Below are 21,604 nucleotides of genomic sequence, written 5' to 3'. Positions count from 1 at the left end.
CCAAAAGCTGTGATGTCACTTTTTTGTAAAATGACTAGAAAAAAGTTATAACGATCAAAAGAAAATTTGTTCTCAAATTTTTATATATTTTCTTTAATAGCACAACAAAATTTATTAAAACAAGTAAAAACAAACAATTGACTGGGTTAATTGTTGAAATACTATGTATAGATTGATTACGCATTCGTGTGTTTATTTACGTCATGCAAGTAAAGAAAGATAATTACTGCTAGTCACACACGTAACTGATTCACATATAATACATACAATGTAATGTTCTAAAATAATTTGCGTCCTCATGGGTAACCAGTGATGTTTACGGAAAAATGTTTCAAACAAAAATTTTTATTTTTTTTATAAGAAAAATTTTTTTACGCTTAAACTCTTGTTCTATCTCTAAAGATTTACAAGATGAGTCATACGGACCCAATACCAAATTTTGCTCATTTACGAACTCAACCTCACTTTTTAGGTCCTAAACACGCTATAAAAATTTCAAATTCATATCATTTTTCGTTTTTGAGTTATCGAGTTGACAGACGGGCGGACGGACAACCGGAAATGAAATAACCCTATAAAAAGTTTGGAATGAAAATTATTCCTTGAAAACTCCTATATCCAAAAGCTGTGATGTCACTTTTTTGTAAAATGACTAGAAAAAAGTTATAACGATCAAAAGAAAATTTGTTCTCAAATTTTTATATGTTTTCTTTAATAGCACAGCAAAATTTATTAAAACAAGTAAAAACAAACAATTGACTGGGTTAATTGTTGAAATACTGTCTCTTGATATCTCTTTATGTTTTTGATTTAACTTGATGACAGACTGACAGCCGGAAATGTACTAATTATATGATTTTATGAGAACCTTTACCAAAATTTTGTTGGTTGCATCAATATTTATATGCTTTACAAACTTGGGACTAAACTTAGTATACCTTACTTATATACACATGGCATAAAAATCATGATAATAAAGAAAAAAGTCTTGCATATTTGAAATTTTCCACAGTTATTTATTAGATTGTAACACTTCGAACAAAAAAATCGGCTTCTAAGAGGAGGCCCTAACTCCTTTGTTTGTCCATAGTTGAGGGCTTTAATCAGTTTTTTACAAATTAAAAAAAAATTTCGAATGAAAGTTGCTAATTTAATTGTGCACATTTTTGTTTATTTTCCACTTTCTAGCTTCGAAATTGTCCGATATATGCCAATTTAAAAATGGTGCATTTTTTGCTCATTCAATCAAGTGAAAAAGGACCTATCTTGTAAACTGTTATAGATAAAAGAAAAGTTTAAATTTTAAAGTTATTTCTTATTAAAAAATAAACAACTTTTGTTTGGAACACTTTTTCGTAAATATTATCATACTTTCAGTTTTTTTCGTTTTTCGAAAATGTTTCATAAGATCACTACTTGAAGCTACCTGCAAATTTTCAACTTCCTATCTTTTACAGTTTTGGAGACACACCAAAGTTTTGTCCTAATTTGCCGGGTAAACGTTGATGTTTATGAAAAAATTGTATATTTTTTTATAAGGAATAATTTGTATACTGAAAATTTTGTTTTATCTCTAACGGTTAACAGGATGGGTCCTTTTTTATTTTATTGAATGAGTAAAAAATGCACCATTTTAAAAATTGGCATATCTCGGTCAATTTAGGAGCTAGAGTAGAAAAAAAACAAAACTGGACCATTAAATCAGCTAAAACTTTTATTTGATGCATAGTTTTTTTTTGAAATTTTTAAAAAATGGATTAAAACCCTCTAACTACCCCCCCCCCCCCCATCCCCTCTGAGAGGCAGATTTTTTGGTACGAAGTTTTTACAACCTAAAAAAACCACCTCTTATATTTTGGATATTTAGTTACATTGTACTATAATTTGATTTGTAACAAACAATATTTGTATAAATTTTCTGCTCGACGACTAGTTGACCCAAAGAGTTACGAAACCTCTTTTGACTATAAAATTGCGTCTTCTAACATTTACAAAACTAAATGTAACTTTTAAATGGCTTATAATCAGGGTTCGAAAATATCCGATATTTATTATAAATATCAAAATATCGGATATTTTTAATATATATCCGATATATATCAAAATTTTTATATTTAAAAAAAAAACTAAAATGTTTTAAATGTTTTATTTACTTATGCACTTTAAATCAGATAAATGAAACAAAAACATAAAATATTCTTCTAGGTCATGCAAAATCAATTAAAAATCATAAAATTTTTATAAATAAAAATCAACTCTAAAACAAAAAACAATTAATAAATAAAAAAATAATAAAAAATAAATTCTTATCAGTCAATGGTCATACCTACACTTAGGCAACAAAACAATAAACATTACAAACAATAGCTCTAGAGTATAATCAGTCTTTTAATTATCAAATCAGTCATCAATCATTCGTAATAAACTGTTAATTATCAAATAAAAAATAAAAAAATGTCGTTTCATAATTGTGCTTGGTTTGACTGCAAGGAAGATAAAGATAGATCATCTTCCGATTCTGAATCTTACTTAAACTTACTCTTTATAGCCCAGGAGCTGTCAATCTAAAAAGTTCCCTCATACGTGCATATATTTTTTTTTTTTAAAATAGATAGTTTAAAACTATAGGAATTCGAAACGGTAGGTTTGCGTGGTTTTGCAAAGCCGAAAAAATGTTTAAAAAAATTAATTATTAAAAAAATCGATAAATGTTTGTCTCTCATGTTGTGAAATGGTTTGCCTAAAGTATATTCTACAGAAAATTTCATTATCTTTCAGAAAAAATCTACGCAAACCAATTTTTTTAGCCGGGAGAGTCAGGCAAGCCTTTTAAAGTGTGTGATGAGGGAGGAAATTTCTCCCTCATTACGTAACATGATTTTTTTTTTTTATTTTGTTCCTTGCAGTGTCTACTTTAAGATTATCTTGGTTTGCGGGCTCAGAAACGGCCGGAAATGTCCAGCAAACCAGCTTAAAGTTCATCTACTCTGAACTCATTTTCAATAAATATAAACTAGAAAAATGTTTCGTTGTAAAATTACTATTGTTTTATGGTGATTTTTTATTTTTTATTTTCTATTAATTACTTTTATTTTATAAAATTACTTTTCTATATTTTCTTTTGATATACTTTAGTACGAACTTCATATAGGATATGACGTCTTGTTGTTTTTACGATTTGAAATAATGAAAGGGTAAATATAATTAAAGGAATAATAGGAAATTTTTATTTTGGATGGATTTAATAATTTAATAAAAATAATGTCAGTTTATAAATGCAGAGGATAGAAAAAATACCACAAGTGTCTATACATGTTTGAATGTGTTTATTGTCTATACAAGTTTGTATGTGTTTATCTATTATATTTATTGAAAATGAGTTCAGAGTAGATGAACTTTAAGCTGGTTTGCTGGACATTTCCGGCCGTTTCTGAGCCCGCAAACCAAGATAATCTTAAAGTAGACACTGCAAGGAACAAAATAAAAATAAAAAAATCATGTTACGTAATGAGGGAGAAATTTCCTCCCTCATCACACACTTTAAAAGGCTTGCCTGACTCTCCCGGCTAAAAAAATAGGTTTGCGTAAATTTTTTCTGAAAGATAATGAAATTTTCTGTAGAATATACTTTAGGCAAACCATTTCACAACATGAGAGACAAACATTTATCGATTTTTTTAATAATTAATTTTTTTAAACATTTTTTCGGCTTTGCAAAACCACGCAAACCTACCGTTTCGAATTCCTATAGTTTTAAACTATCTATTTTTAAAAAAAAAAATATATGCACGTATGAGGGAACTTTTTAGATTGACAGCTCCTGGGCTATTAGTAACGAACTTTTTCTGACACGACACGATTTGAACTTAGTATTAGTAGGTTTTAACTCACTCCAATGCCATCAAGATTTGGGAAGTAGAAATACAGTTACAAACGCCAAAAATTACTAAATAATATTTAATTTTTTTAAATCATTTTTGTATTGTTATATAGTGTGTCCCCAGATAGAGGTAACTATACTTGTTAATTTCCTTATTTTGCATTTTAAGAAAAAAAGTCATTCTTTATAAGAAGTTTTGCTTATTCTGAAAAGTATGTAGGTATATTTAAAACTTCTTAATAATGTACAGGATAGCCAAAAATTTGGAATCACTATTTTTATTTTTGGTAAACTACCTTTCTTTTTTATAAGGAGTCGAAATTTTACTAAGAAAAGTTACTCGCAATTAAAAGTTACGATTCTATACAAAATATCAAGAAGATCCGTGTACTTTAATTATAGCATCATTTTTCATTTGAGCAAAAGCTGTAATTATAAAAAAACGTAAGAAAGAAAATAATAATAAATCAATTAACATGTACTATCCGAGAGTAATTTTTTGTGGACTAGTTTAGAAAATTAAAAAAAATTTATTTTCTCGGATAAACATTCAATAAGAATGGAATTGTCAAAGTTGGAAAGATCTTCTTGATATTTTGTATAGAGTCATAATTGTTAATTTCGAGTCACTTTTTTTAGAAACATTTTATCAACTTTTAAAAACGAAGGGTAGTTTACCCAAAAAAAAAAAATAAAATAAATAGTGATACCAAATTTTTGGCTATACATTATTTAGAAGTTTTAAATATCCCTACATACTTTTCATAATAAGCAAAACTTCTTATAAACAATGACTTTTTTTCTTAAAATGCAAAATAAGAAAATTTACAAGTATAGTTACCTCTATCCGGGGACACACTGTATATCATAAAAATTCACGGGATATATATCGGATATATATCATCATATATATCCATTGATATATATCCTCGAACCCTGCTTATAATAACACTTAAAATTTTTGACTGCTATTTTTTATATGGTAGTTATAAAAACACCAGCCTAAAGATTCTATGTGTGATTATAGACCATTGAAAATTTATATTTACGGTTACAAAAGTCAGAGGACGTAATTTTATTTTTTAGTTATCTGAGGAGGCTAGCGTAGAGTTAAATCCATGGATGTGGGATCGTAACCATAGTCCCGTGGTCGTCATGGAATAGAAATGTATGGTTTTTCCACTATATCGGACAAACTATTCGTTGCACTGAAAATTGCTTAAAATATTTTTTTTTTGCAAATGAATCCTGTACAACTAGTTCTGTAACTTTAAGTCGTAAAACCAAAAAAACCCAAGCTATTAAAGAAAATAGATAGTACTTTTAGAAATTACATTTACCCTAAATTACATATTATTATATATTTATTACTTTAAAAATACATATATATCAACATATATACATATATATCTATATATATATATATATATATATATATATATATATATATATATATATATATATATATCCTACCTTATAGATGTCTATAGATTTGAACGATGGTCATTTTTAATGGTCAAAAAATGACCATTGTTCAAATAAGACTCTATAGACATCTATAAGGTAGGATCGATGAAAATTTGAATAAATTTTTTCAAAACTCTATTATCAGTACAAAAGCAATAGCTCCATTTCCAGAGACCATGAACGTAATGGAGTGTTATGTCTGCTACGTTTTAGGTTATAAATAATATATTTACAGCTCGTTTAAAAATAGGAAAGAAAGAACGTCAAATGATTTTATTTTCAATAAAATAAGTGACAACAAAGAATTGGCTGAGTTAATTGTTAAAATACCATGTAAACACACACAATATTGATTACCCAATCGTTTACTTTTTTACTTAAAGAAAGCAATCTTAGAGAGCCACATATACATACAAGTCACACACACAGAGCTTTTTTTATAAGAAACATTTTTTACATTTAAACTTAAGTTCTAACGGTTTAAAATATGATGATAAAATTGACCTATGTCGCTCATTTACGTCCTGAGCACACTATAAAAATTTCAGCTTGATATCTTTTTTCGATTTTGAGTTATCGTATTTGCGAATAGATCGACGGGCAGACATTCAAACTGACAACCGAAAATGGATTTTATGAAAAATTATATCAAAATTTTTTTGATAAAATCAATATTTTTAACCTTTACAAACTTGGGACTAAAATTAGTGTACCTAGATATATTTCATATATACATGGTACAAAAATACTGAAACAGGTCGTTTAATAGTTTAGAAATTTTTTACGTTCGTTATGATATAAAAACAATAACAATAACATAATATTCAAATTATATACATAATAAAATTCGTTTAAAATTTATTACTATGACCTGTACATTTAGGCTGCGCAGTACTAAACGCAACCACTTCCGGCAGCCAGATGGCCCAAGCTCTAACAGAGAGAGCAAGAGGAACAACATATCATAAAATCAGCAATAATAAAATTCTTGTTTTGCCGACGTTGCGAGCTCCTGAGATTTGACAATGAATTCATTAAATTTAGTATTTACTATTTGTTGGCGCCTAGATTAATCGAATTGATTAAATAAAAAAACACAAAACTTTGCTTATTATTCCACCGTTTTAAATCGGTGGAAAAATAAGGAAAGATTTAACAGGGTTCGAGGATATATATCATGATATATATCCGATATATATCAAATGATTATTTATAATATATATCAATACAAAAAAGATTTAAAAATTTTATATTAGAATTAAGTAATTTTTGACGTTTTTAACTATATTTCTACTCCCCAAATGTAAAGGGCGTTCGGGTAGAGTTAAAACGTATTCCGTAACATGTTCTAATCCATAAATGGCAACACTTCTGCCGGCATTAATAGCGTCAGTCGTGTTAGAAAAATTTCGTTACGAAAGAGTAAGTTTTTTTAATGTTTATTCTATTATTTTTTACAAAGAAAGTAATTGACAAAGTGCAGAAACGATTTTACTTCATTTAGGAGTATTTAAGAAGTATTAAATAACTTTTATAATTATAGAATATAACTGTTTATTCTATAATTGTAAATATCAAACTTTTGATATATATCGGATATATATCATAATTATCCGATATTTTGATATTTATAATAAATATAGGATATTTTCGAACCTTGAGATTTAATTAAAACATATTCCACAAAGTAGAGCTCCAATCCATAAGAGTAATCGAATTGAATCAAATATCGATAAATCAAGCCCTTTTGTCAAAAATCATAATTTTTAATATTTCTTCAATCAATACCTGTGTCTATTGACTAAAGAAATTTTCTGAATTTTTCATTTTGGATAATCCAAAGAGCTCAGCGTCAGCCACGTTTTTTTGGAGCATCTCCAGTGAATCATCCACTGGAGTAGTACCTCATCAATTTTTTTAAATCGGACAACGGGGTCTTAAAATTAAAGAAATTTTCTATATGTATACGTTGTTTATATTTATGTACAATAAATCGTCTTCCCAAAAAACACTAATAAAAAACGTACTTTTTGCGTTTGCAACTGAATATAAACCCTTAATAATATACTCCGATATGTTTCACATTTTGCTCAATGAATTGTTTATTTTCTCTTGTTACTATATTGTTCTAAGACGATATACCGCGTGTGCTAGAGATAGAACAAAAGTTTAAATGTAAAAAATAAAAAACTTGTTTGTTGAAACATTCTTTTGTAAACATCACTGTTTACTCACGAGGGCACACATTAGATGCAAATTTTATAGTATGTATTAATATTATCAGTTATGTATGTGTGACATGTATATGTGTAATTTGATAGAGTAATCAACACTCTCTATTTATGGTATTTCGACAGTTAACTCAGTCAATTGTTTGTTTTCACTTGTTTTTTGTAGATTCAGAATCTTAATGAAAAAATATGAAGATTTTGTTCTAAACATTTATTGCGATTCGCCAGAGATGGTGCTGCAATCCGAGGAAGTAAAGAAATAATAAAAAAATGTTCTCCGATTACAGCGCCATCTATGGCGAATCGAAAATGTTTGGGACAAAATCTACATATTTTTTATAAAGATTCTGAATCTGCAACAAAAATAAGGGTTTCCATTTAAGTTTTTAAAGTTAAACCTCCCTACCCATAGGGGTTAGGGAGCTTTTTTGGTTTTATTTGATAGTTTAGAAAAATCTTAGATACGTGTTTTTTTATTTTTTTACAACTTAAATAATAGGGTGGGACGGGTAGTCTGGGACACTATTGAAAATGTTTACTTGTTATTTGTTTACAACAACTTTTGGCAGTTTTATTTCCAACTACTATCGAAAATTAAATTATTTTTTTGGCAGTGGAGTTTTTTTTAAATTTATTATTTTTTATGGATAATAAATTATTTTAAAATTGAGTGTATTAATTTGTTTTTTCCAATTTAAGGTTATCAGAATTTGTTGAAGCACCCCAAATTGTTCGTGATTTGGATTGGGTAAATGTTTGCTGGCCAGATGATCCAAATGATGATGCATTTAGTAAAAGACCTAGAGTACAAAAATATTGTTTAATCGGAGCACGAAATTCGTTTACTGATTTTCATATTGATTTTGGTGGCACAAGTGTATGGTATCATGTGTTACGGGGTGAAAAAATATTTTATTTAATTCGACCAACGCCGGCTAACTTAACGCTATATCATCGATGGATAACGTCAACAACTCAAAGTGAAACATTTTTTGGTGATCAAGTTAGTTTCTAAATTTATTTTATAATTTGTAAAACTTTCCTTCGATATGTAAAAAAACGTATATTTTAAACCAAATGATAAGTTTTTCAATCAATTTCGAATTGATAAACGGTGACCACTAACAGACTTTATAGCCCAGTCGCCAGGTAAGTTTTGTTGTATTTTTTTTTGAATGTCCGAAAGTATTTTTCTATAGGATAATTTTGTGCGCTGATCACGAATTTTTTAGGTCATTTTGCTCCCCGAGGTGAGGGAAAAAACATATGTCCATTTTTAAACGCGAAATTTGAATTAAACATAGAAATAAATGGACCGGCGTCAAAAGTTGAGCCGTGAGCTACTCCAACAACGTGTAAAATTTAACCAACCTAAAATAATTGGATTGGATTATATTGACCTTAATTTACAAGACCTATTTTGATTTTTTTCAATAACTGCATTTTTCTACCTATAAACCTGAGTGAAACAACATCTGAAAACCATTATCTTTCCCGAAATTTTATACATATTAAAAATCTAATTTTTTCATTCATTTTTTGAGGGATAAATTTCGTTGTTTCAAATTTTACGAATTTTTTATTCGAAAATTTTAGGGAAATCTAGAGAAAAATGTCTAAGGACATTTTTTGTTAATTTTGATCCCAATTATATAATATTTTTTCCGTTAATATTATTTATTTCTTAAAAAAAAATAGTTTAAACAATATCCTACAATATTCCCACTGGCAACCTGTACTTTTACATTCAGGCGTATTTTTTAAACAGGTTCTTGCAAAAATTTTCCGTGCTAATATTATTCATGCTCAATGGTAAATTTTACCGGATCTAATAATAAAATCTGGTTTTATGCGATTCTCCCGACTGTTTAGAAGTACGCATACCAAAATCTTTAAATTTGACATTAAAACACGTAAAATGAAAAAAAAATGAAGGCATCCGTGAAATTTTTTCCCCTATCACACCATTCAAATACGTATGCCGGAGCTTTCCGGCTAAAAATCATTGATCGGCCGGATTTTTTGTGAATAAATATGATGTTTCACACAAAATTAATTAATTAAATTAATCAAAATCCACGATGACTGAGAAACTTTATGAACATTTAATAATATAGATATAATTTATTTAAAACATTTTGTGAATTAAATTCACGTCGACCAAGCTCATCTTATTCTTTTAATTGTATTTTATTTTTTATTAAAAATATTAGTAGGCTTAATCAGGGAGCTTTCAGGATTAGTGGCTAGTATGAATTTGTAGAAAAAAGGTCAGAAAGTGTGGTCTTTAAATTTATGCGCATGAACGCACTTACAAGTTTGTCATAACCACTCGTGCTACAAAATCATGAAAATAGGAACAAAACTATTGGTTCTTATTTTTTTTTTTTACTATTCTATACATTGTTGACATTTTTACCTAAACCTTGCTGTTTTTTCGACACAAGCGTTCAACAATTTCCATTATTATCTTAACAAAATTTAATGATTATTGTGTGACTTTGATCAATATTTGATTCAAAATCAATTGTATTTTGGACATTCCTAAACAATTTTTGACTTTTTTCACCCAACCTTGCTGTTTGTTTATGAGATAAATGTGCAATTGTCGAGTGATTTTAATCAAATATTTGATTAGAAAACCAACTGATTTTTATTTTTTTACTATTCTAAACACTTTTTGTGTCTAGAATTTTTTTATCATACCTCATCGTTTTCGAGATATAGGCGTTATATAAATGTAAAAAAATCGATTAGCTTCTTAGTTCTTCAAATCTTAGACTTCTAAAGTGGTAAGAATGGTCAAAAATATAAAATCAGTTGGTTTTCTAATCAAATATTTGATCTAACTAAATCACTCGATAATCGTCAAATTTGTTGATAACAAAATTCAGCATAAAAAAAGCGATTTTTTTAAAATGCACCACATCTCGAAAACGGCAAGGTTAGGTTAAAAAAGTCAAAACAAAAAATTGTTTAGAAATGTTCAAAATATAAGTTCTAATTGATTTTGAATCAAATATTTGATCAAAATCAATTAATAATCGTTAATTTCTCAATTACAAATTTTTCATCAAAAAAACGAGTGTTTTTTTAAACGCTCATATTTAAACACAGTGAGGTTTAGGAAACAATATCAAGGGACAAAAAATGCTTAGAATAGTTTAAAATATAACATTCGAAAGTTTTTTTTTTTTTCATGATTTTTCAGCATGACTGGTTATCACGAACATGTAAGCACGCTCACGCACGTAAATTTAAAGAACTTTGACCAAATTGACTTTTTTTTACACCCTACAGTCTGCGCTCGTCCCCGTAAAGAATATATTCAAGTTGTACTATTAAATTGCAATATTTTTGTCATTTTTCGGTTTTATTACCTCGATTAAATAAGATTATAAATTTCCACACAATTGCAACGAAATGGCACACAATTTCCCTTTAAATTTTTTGCTAAGGCGACTTAACAGGGTAAAAAAAAAAATACTAATTTTGTGGATTGAAATTTATGTGGTGTTTGCAGGAGAGCACAGTGAAATCGTACATAGCCGAAATTGGTCTCAAATTGTTTAATTTTTTATTTTGTACAACTTTTTATAGAATTTTTGTTTGATATGTGTTAGCTTGCATGAAAATGTAAGTTGTTATAACAATTGTAGCTAAGTGAACGGAAGCTAGCAGACAAATTTATTCTCATCTTAGGTATACACGAAACTCACTGTACATAATTACCAATTTGTAATTACATTCACTAGACCCGCGGTAATCCGGCCCATGCCTTATCCGACACCCCTTGAAATCCGACATATCTATAACGGTAATTATAATGCAGATTTATTATAAATACATGAATTTTTCGTGGCTGAAATTAGAAAATGAAATTAAATTTGAAATCTTATCACTTTGATATATAATTTAGCGGATTACAAGGTATTCTTTTTAAAAAAGTTCTAGACTGCAGGGGGTTTGTGGCAGTACTCTATAATTCGACAAACTCGATAATTGGACACCACTTGCAAAACGTTTGTCGAATTACCGCAGGTTCACTGTATATATTATTGAAAATAATAAATTTTATCCTGTTTATATTAACAAATTTTAATAACGTTAATCATTTTAAGTTTCAAAAGTGGTGCAAAATACTTTTGTAGGGACCTTAAATATGGAAAAACAGGATAATTGGGGTGGGTGAAATAAAGTCTACTCAACGGTCTTGCTCCTTGACGATTTTCATTTTATTTGGTTAATTATATACAAACAAAAGTTGTCTAAGAATATCAAGTTTTTAAAATGCTGCAAATCCATTTTTCAGGACTCTTTAAGTTGAAGCTAAACCCAGCACCACTTTTGAAACATGACATGTTTAACATTATTAAAACGTGTTATTATAAAAATGATAATCACATAAAAATTCATTGTCTTCAATAATATATATGTTTTTTACAAGTTGATAATTATGTACAGTGAGTTTCGTATATACCCGAGAGGAGAATAAACTGTTAGCTTCCGTTTACTTTGTAGCTAATCTATACAATTTATTATAATCTATGATCAAACTCCGATTACAGAAGTAAATAGTAGGTTAAGGTAATACGACCGCCAGACAAGTTTAGATTTGTGTTTGAAATTATTTGTACCTTATTTTCAACTTTTGATGAATTTTTTTTATATCTTTATGAATGTAGACGAAAAATAAGAATAAAGTTTTTCGATGCTTTGGTTTTCGAAAAATCGAAATCTAAATAATTAAACAAAATTAAAAATTTTTTTGTTTTGAAAATTACTTCAGATAACGAAAAATTTAATTCTTGCTTTTACAATATAATACAATGTAAGACGATTGTCAAGTTATAACATCAATTCATCATCAAAATTGAAAAAAAAAAATTTTTTAATTTGTATCCCCACTACCGTGCTCATACATCCTTAATTAATCGGACACAACGGGGTTTTTTGTTTTCAATAATTTATTAAGGTTTTAGCTTTAATTTAAATAGTTTTTGTTTTTTTTTAATTTCTAACTACTAGTTTTGGAAAAATCTATGAAAATATATCATCCATCTGCCGTTTTTCCATAAGACTCATGTTAAATATGCCTACTTTTGAAGTCAAGCCTTTAATCAAAATTTGATAAATCAATTTATTGTATTTTCAATTAAGCTTACCCGTACAAAATAATATAAAATGTGGGCTTAGACTGCAAAAATCTCAAGAATAGTTCGGATGAAGTGTGATAATGCATTTTGCAAATTGGAAAATTGCAGAAAGAATTTATATAAAATCGTTACACCCTTTACGCTTATAAATTAATTAATTACTTGATTCTTGCATTATTTTTTTGTTTGTTTGCACATTTAAATAAATTTAAGCAAGTCAAATTTAAGTTTTTGTAGCTACAGGAATTGGTACTGCAAACACCTTCATATATACAGGGTGGGTAATTTTAATCTATAATAGCTAATAGATCGTTTTGTAGTTAATCAATAAAAAATAACTTTATCAAAAGTTGCAGAGTTTGATGAGGGATAATCATGTTCTGATATCGTATTGGACATAGTTCGGGTTTCTTTAATAGCCAATTTAGATCCTAAACGGTAAGAGATAGAATAACACATTAAATTAGAATGTTCATCCTCTTAAAAAAAGCTAACATTTTTCATCTACACAATTTTGCCGGAAATCAGCTTTCGAAGGCAATTCGACTTAGAAATATGTCATTATTGCACTTAATCGAAAGAAAACACGTTAATTACGGAAAAATGCTTCAGCCAAGAGATATCAAGGGCAATAGAGGACCTTCGCCTGTGTCCAGGACTTTGACCTACAATTATCGATAAACTTTAAGCACATTTTCTTTTGAATAAATGCAATAATGACATATTTTTACAGTCCGATTTAGGTGGCAGGCACGCTGAGCCTGAGCCTGACAGTGTATCAGGATTATTGCAGGAGCTGTCACAGTGAGGAGTAGGAGGAAACGATGTCTCATCTCCTGTGTCACTGCCCAGCTATTGGCACGAGTTGGTGGACTCACTTGAGCTAGCCTTCCGTTGACGTCAAAGAACACCTGCTGTTCTTGAACAGCTCCGAATGGTTCATAGAGTAGTGGCCGGGGATGGGCCAACCCGTTTTCGGTATCACCCGATCCTGTGGTCTAAGTGTGTCCCACTCCAGGACAGCCACTCTAACCTAACCTTAGTCCTCCGAAAGCTAACGTTTTTCGACAAAATTGTTTGAATACAAATTGTTATTATTTTTAAGAGGATCAACTTTCTAATTTAAAGTGTTATTCTATCTCCTACCGTTTAGAATCTTAATTGGCTATTAAAGTAACCCGAAGAACTAGATCCAATCTGATGTACCCCATGAAACTCTACATTTTTTGTTTAAGTTTTATTGTCCCTGCCATAACTATGCAAACAACGAATAGCATCCAATAACAATTCGATAAATTTATAATATCAGTGGATTCTGAGCACAAAATTCCTTCAGTTCGTCTCGTAATATGGAAAAAAGTTGTTTTTTCTATAAATTCAAAGTCATGTTTCATCGCTGAATAATTTTATGTCACAAAACAATTTACGCCATCAGAAAAAACCATTTATTCCCCTTCAAAAGCCATTTTAAATTTCCGGGAAATAGAAAAGGCTTTGTCATTTCATAGCTATTTTTTGTCACGAGCTGTTATACTTATAATTAATTAATTATATTTAATAGATTTATATATTACTTATTTATTCTATTTCCTGGCAAAGATTTTGGAAAAATTCAAATTGAAGGGGAATAAATAGTATTTTCTGTACATTTTTCGTCAGAAAAAAATTATTCACTGGTGAAACATGACTTCGAATTTAGGGGAAAAACTAGTTTTTTCCATTTTAAGAGGCGAATTTGAAAAAGTGGCGTATTGAACCAATATTGCGATCAGATTCGCACTAAGCACCTCCAAAATCTTTCCTAAAGTAAATTCATGCTTCTGGGACAAAATTTGTGTTGATCAGTGTAATCAATGGGGAATGTGTGAGTACAATATGGTTGCTGGAGATTGAGAAGGATAAGAAAAAGTCGTTGAATTGAATCTGTATTTTAAGTCGATAATTTCTCAAAGTGCAAAAGAAATGTCGGAAGGATTCAAAAAGTATTTTAAATAAGAGGGAAGTAAAAGGAAGGCTTCCAATTGTCATATGAGAAAAAATTACATAGTGGTGTTACAGAATTTCAAATTTAATCGAAGAACGGATTTAGGTAATAATTATCGAGGATGCGACTAGTCGATAAAAGCCGATTATTTGGCCACTTTTGTAGTCGGCGATTATTCTAAAAAGAGCGCCGACTACCCGGCTTCTTACTTTGTATGTATTTCTCAATGAAATATATTGTTCAGTAATTCTACAAACACCCAAATGATAAAATCGAACTTGATGCTGTCAAGAAACAAAAAATAGGGTCGTGTAGATTAAAACATCCTTAAAAAAATACTATAGCATCTAAAAAATTCATAGAAGGCGAAAAATCGTTTTTTTTTTTTTTTAATTTGAAAAAATAAAAAAAATAAAACGAAGCATCCTACAGAAAAAAGTTTCAATAGAAAGCTATCCATAATAAAAAGGTATATCGAATGAGCTGGGCTAAAATAGCGTTTTTTTATTTTGAACGTATTTCTATTACTTTTTGTTTTTGTTTACTTTTAATCATGTATACGATATTGATTTACATCATGATCTCTCGATTATAATTGATGTTTTTTAATATGATAAATACAGGGTAAACTAGATATTGACAAATATCTTGTCTTGTAATCTTAATTAAAGAGAATTGAAAAAAAATTCACTTGAACCCGGACTTCTTGGATTCATGTCAAGCGCCCTACCAATTAGGCCATTCGAGTTCTTGACACATTTCTTTTAATTTTTAAGCAAATGACTCCATGTTTGGATAAATTAGACTTAGTTGAGTTAAAGAAAAAGTTTACGCAAAATTTTAAAAAAATGGAAAATTATCCGATTTATAGTGAAACTACGAAAAAATAGCCTTTTCGTAAATGGGCCATTGTTCAGCTTTGGCTGGGTCTACAGGATCCATTCGAGGCTTAAATTATTCGTAGGACATGGTAAAATTGTATGAAAAATGTTGATTTATTATTTTTAACCTGAAAGAATCGAAATGAAAATGTCAAACTTTTCGGGTCTCGTTTTTGACATAATTCTGTAGGTTGGTAGTAAATGCACATTTTATTAATAGGCAAATGCTGTTTAGCATATATACAAACAAAATTAGTAACTGTAACATAAGTTTGTTAGAAAAAAATTGAGTTACAATAAATAATTATTTTTCCAGTAGTACGTGGTCATTTAATTTTATTCACGAAAACACAGATGTATGTTCGAATATTTTTTATGTATAAATAATGCCTTATCATTACATAAAATTTAAGCCTTAGAATTGATATTTAAAATTCATTGTTGAATTCATTTTCTTGCTCTGTCTCTAAATGATCATTATTCTCGATCTTATTTTTGACGGCGAAATCAGATGTGCTTGCCTCATGATTTTGGCAACTCCCTTCGTCGGACTTTAAACAAACATTACTTTATGCGTTTAAGCCCTTTTTTTTGCATTCACACTATCCGTCTTTAAACTCTCGCGACATGCAAGTTTGGCAATCTCGTTTGGAATGAGATTGTCACATTCATAAATCGAAGCTAAGAAAAAGATGCCATAAATTGGTACTAAGATGCCATCCTCACTCTGTTACAAAGACATCCTCTCCCTACCATATTTGCATTTGCAAGTAAACCCTCATGGTATGCTGATTAGCTGCTCCCTTAGTGAGGGGGCAGAGATTGTAGTTGCAATGTGGCTCGAGATATTGATTTTTTAAATAAGTCATATCGGAGCTCGTTTAAAGAACATTGTCAAGCTTTATAATATAAAGCTATTATTATCTTGCACATGTTTTCGGTTAGTTGATCAGGATTTGACCTGTGCTAATAAAAATAATCTATTAATTTCAGCAGAGTTGAATTAATCATTATTTTTGACAGTAAAAAATTTGACTATTTTATTTGAATTTTCAATTTTTTATATTTTTATACCATGGATATGAAATATATCAAGGTATACTAAATTTAGTCCCAAGTTTGTAACTCTTAAATTAAAATATTGATGTTACCAACAAACTTTTGGTATAGGTGTTCATAAAATCACTTAATTAGTCCATTTCCGGTTGTCTGTCAACATGAAAACTCAAAAACGAAAAAAAATATCGAACGCACAGCGGACTCAGGACTTAAAAAATGAAGTCGAGTTCGTAAATGAGCAACATAGGTCTATTGGGTCTTGGGTCCGTAGGACCTATCTTTTAAACCGTTAAAGATCGTTTTTTAAAACTGACTTTTCGACTAAACTATAGTATGTTTTTAAGGATGTTTCAATCTACACGACTCAATTTTTTGTTACTGGGTAACATCGAAAAAGTCTATTAAAGATGGCGGCCAAATTTTTGCGCCTTTTTTTGATTTTCTCAATGTAAGAATGTTTTCTCAAAACGAAAAAAATTGCTACAATTTAAAATTAAAACCAGCTCTGTAGGTTGAATACTTACTGAGATACAGCTCTCCAAGAATAATCCATTTTTTCGAAAAAAGGGAAATTTTCATACTTCTAGTTAGTCATAGTTCTCATAATGGTTTAAAGGTTGTTTGAAAGCATTAATCATGAACATCCGCAATAGTCTGGAAGCGAATCGCAAAATAACTGGTCTTAACGGTAAGAGAGTTGTTGTGGGACATCCGGTAAAAACTATGTTTCTTTCGTTTTAAATTATATATTATTTAATTATGTATCAAGTTTTCGTTTATCAAGTTCTGAAAGTAGACATTTTCTTATATTAATAACCGAATAATAAGAAGTTACCAGAAATCAGAATCAATTACCTAATTACTATTACATAGGATTCGTTTTTTTGTTACACTTTATTTTGTTTCCATAGGTATAATATATATTTCATACACAAAAGTTGTTACGTGTTGTTTTTTTTATCTAACCTCTCCGCCTGCAAACACATCAGAAACGTTCGATAAGAAACATTCCAAAAATAGGTTGCCAACTCAAATCGGTTGGTAAATTTAGGCAGCTACCTCTCATAGTATGAATCAATTTAGTGATTCTATTATTTGCGATATGATCGTTTCGTACATATAAAATTAGATTTGTTAGATACTCGTTAGATACTCTTTTATGTTAATCGTAACTTGCCTATCGTGCACTGGCTCCAACTATACAGCTTCTTTGTATACTAAAAAGTCAAACAAAGCCTTTTCAACTATTGAAAATTTTTCGACAAAAATTTCGATGAATAAGTGCACGATAGGCAAGACGTGTAAGTGCACGATAGGCAAGTTACGATTAACATAAAAGAGTATCTAACGAGTATCTAATAAATCTAATTTTATATGTACAAAACGATCATATCGCAAATAATAGAATCGATAAATTGATTCATACTATGAGAGGTGGTTGCCTAAATTTTCCAAGCCATTTGGGTTGGCAACCTATTTTTGGAATGTTTCTTATCGCCCGTTTCTGGTTTGTTTGCAGGCGGAGAGGCTAGATAAAAAAAAAAAACAACACGTAAAAACTTTTGTGTAACAAATATATATTATATCTATGGAAACAAAATAAAGTGTAACAAAAAAAACGAATCCTATGTAATAAAAATTAGGTAATTGATTATGATCTTTTGTAACTTCTTATTATTCTGTTATTAATATAAGAAAATGTCTACTTTCAGAACTTGATAACGAAAACTTGATATATAATTAAGTAATATATAATTTAAAACACAACACCTCTCTTACCGTTAAGACAAGTTATTTTGCGATTCGCTTCCAGACTATTTCGGATGTTCATGATTAATGCTTTCAAACAACCTTTAAGCCATTATGAGAACTATGACTAACTAGAAGCATGAAAATTTCCCTTTTTTGGAAAAAATGGATTATTTTTGGACAGCTGTATCTCAGTAAGTATTAAACCTACAGAGCTGGTTTTAATTTCAAATTGTAACAATTTTCTTCTTTTTGAAAAACTTATAGAACGTGTTTTCTGAAAAAACGCATAGTTTTGGACTTACTTTGAGAAAACCAAAAAAAAGGGCAAAAATTTGATGTTGGCTGCTGTTAGGCTGCTAATATTAAATGCAACAACTAAGAAAATAAAGAGTAATGTTTATTACGAGAATATATTTCAAATTGAATTATTTTTAAAGCATGCTCTTCTATTACTAATTTAAGCAACGGCCACAGGTAGGTCCCTGCGGAACAGTGCGACTTCGATATTAAAAAATCTGAAGGGAACCAGTAAAAATTCGTTATATTAAGTGATTCGTTAAACTGAGGTTTGTGATATTTTTATCAAATTACGAGAAGTAGATATCTAGATGGGTGCATACATTTTGTAGGTAGTTTAATGTTAATTTCAAAGATTCGCACAGCAAAACTGACGAATTAAAGATAAAAAATCAACAATCGGGTTATGGTAGCTTGATCTTATTTTTGTTCATTTTCATTATAAAACAAGTGAAAACAAACAATTGACTGAGTTAATTGTTGAAATACCATGTATAGTCAGTGTTGATTTCTTTATCACATTACACATACAAACATGCGACACATACATAAAAGCTGTTAATCAAGTATAGTACATATTATAAAATTTCCGCCTAATTGGCGCCCTCACGGGTAAACAGTGATGCTTACGAAAAAATGTTTTAAACAAAAGTTGTTTAATTTTTAATAAGGAACATTTTTTATATTTAAACTTGTGTTCTATCTCTAACGGTTTACAAGATGGGTCCTACGGACCCAAGACCCAATTGACCTATGATGCTCATTTACGAACTTGACCTCACTTTTTACGTCCTGAGTACGCTGTAAAAATTTCAGCTCGATATCTTTTTTCGTTTTTGAGCTATCGTGTCCACAGACGGACGGGCGGACAATCGGAAATGGACTAATTAGGTGATTTTATGAACACCTATGACAAAATTTTTTTCCTAGCATCATTATTTTTAAGCGTTACAAACTTGGGACTAGACTTAATATACTATGTATATTTCATATATACATGGTATAAAAAGTCATGAAGTGTTGTGTGTTTACGATCGGTGAGAGTTATCTCCACAATAGCGCAATCCAATTTCGTGATGGATTTGCCTACATCGTCGCTCAAACCTCCCTCCCTTTTTGAGAAATACAAATTTTATTATATTTAAAGCATTATGAGCATGTTTTATTGTTAAGTCATGTTCATCTTTTATGGGCAATTCAAAGGGATTACGAAAAATTTGTTAAGTCGAGGAATTCATTATATTGAGATTCGTTTATTAAGGTTGCATTGTAATTATAATTTGATATTTGTTTTAGGTGGATAAGTGTTACAAATGTACTGTATCAAAAGGACAAACAATGTTTATTCCTACTGGATGGATTCATGCTGTTTTCACGCCCGTCGATTCATTAGTATTCGGTGGAAATTTCTTACATAGCTTGAATATACGTATGCAACTACAGTGAGTATATAGATTTATTTCTTATTTGAACTTAATTATCTAATATTAATCTAATCAACAAGTTCAAATTGGTGAAATATAAATACTGGTTGTAAAAATACGTGTGATAGTTTGTTGGATTCGGAATGATATCTAGAAAAATGTACCACACTGAAAAAAAAAAAAAAATTAAAATAACGACAACCTCATCCGTTTCATATAAATAAAGTAAAATTATTTTCAAACAATTGTCTAATGATTGGAACAAGTACATAAATATTTGTATTTACAATAGAATGGGTTTGAATTTAAAATATGAATTCATTGATACAAAATCATTGAAGTTAAATAAATAAAATCATTACTTCTATGAAAGAGATTGATTTTAGTTTAAAGTCATACATTTTATTGATGGAAAATAAAATTGTACTTAGTTGAAATATATAATCGTGTAAATAAAGCGAATCGATGAATTAAAAGAAAATTTCTTTGCGTTTGCTTTAAAGTGAGGATTTGGTTATTATGTTCGTATATCTATCATGTCTAGCCCATATGTGATTGAGGCAACTTCATAAGGATTGTTGTTACCAGTTAACAGAGAGTTTGAAAGAAACATGTTGATCATTTTTATAACATTTACCATATTATAAAATCCAGGACACTAAAATCAATAGTAATCCATATAAGCTTCACCATTCAACCCCGTACGGTGGTTGTATCACATTCAACGTGGAGGTTGAGACAAGCCATATCGGTTGGTATTAACAATTTTTTTTTTCAGTGTAGATGTGTTTTCAACACATAAAATTTGCAAAATTTTTAAGCAATTAAAGATTAAAAATAAAATATATTTCGTTTTTCGCCAATATTTCATAACATATCAATATTTAACAAATTTAAAAGAAAAAAAAGGATTCTTAAAAAGGGAGAAATTTTCAATAAAAAACTCCCACTCCCGGAGTCTATCTCCTTTTTTTATAATTTTAATTTGACGCTGAAAATAGGCCTTTTTGTGTCATTTTTAGATTGTTATATTGTCACAAACGAGTATTTCATACAAAATAATTTTTTTAAAGTATTAAATATTAATTTAAAACAAAAAATTTGAAAAAATTATGGTCTATTAAAACACTTTAAAGAATTTATTACCTTTGAAAATTTTAATTAAAGCTAATTTTACAACAAGTTGGGCAGTTGTTTATAAACAAAATTTTCTGGAATTTTCGTTTTCATTGTAAATTTAAAAAAATGTTTAATCAATTGGAGTATAATTTTTTTGGCTTCCTTGGGCCCTTTTTATATACATACTTAACAAGGTCACGTCAAAAGAGTTTAAAAAATTTTAATACTGTTAATCATAATTTTTTAAGTTAAGGATATATGAGGTATGACGGTATGACGGTAGTGGGGGCACAAATTAAAAAAAAAAATATATTTTCAATTTTGATGGTAAATTATATTATAACTTGACGATTT

General features: G+C 29.1%; 1 protein-coding gene across 1 annotated transcript in view; it reads left to right on the top strand.

The window, feature by feature from the left end:
- Positions 1–21,604, top strand: part of LOC123302095 (lysine-specific demethylase 7B-like) — an 83,596-nt gene that overhangs the window by 5,966 nt on the left and 56,026 nt on the right. Inside the window, exons 4-5 of the mRNA XM_044884881.1 lie at positions 8,278–8,581; positions 20,004–20,149. Coding sequence (XP_044740816.1) covers positions 8,278–8,581; positions 20,004–20,149 — 450 coding nt within the window. The remainder of the gene's footprint in view (positions 1–8,277; positions 8,582–20,003; positions 20,150–21,604) is intronic.

This window comes from Chrysoperla carnea, chromosome X, assembly GCF_905475395.1.
Source record: "Chrysoperla carnea chromosome X, inChrCarn1.1, whole genome shotgun sequence".
Lineage (NCBI taxonomy): Eukaryota > Metazoa > Arthropoda > Insecta > Neuroptera > Chrysopidae > Chrysoperla > Chrysoperla carnea.
Note: the sequence above shows the minus strand (reverse complement) of the source record. Positions and strands in the feature narration are given on the sequence as shown.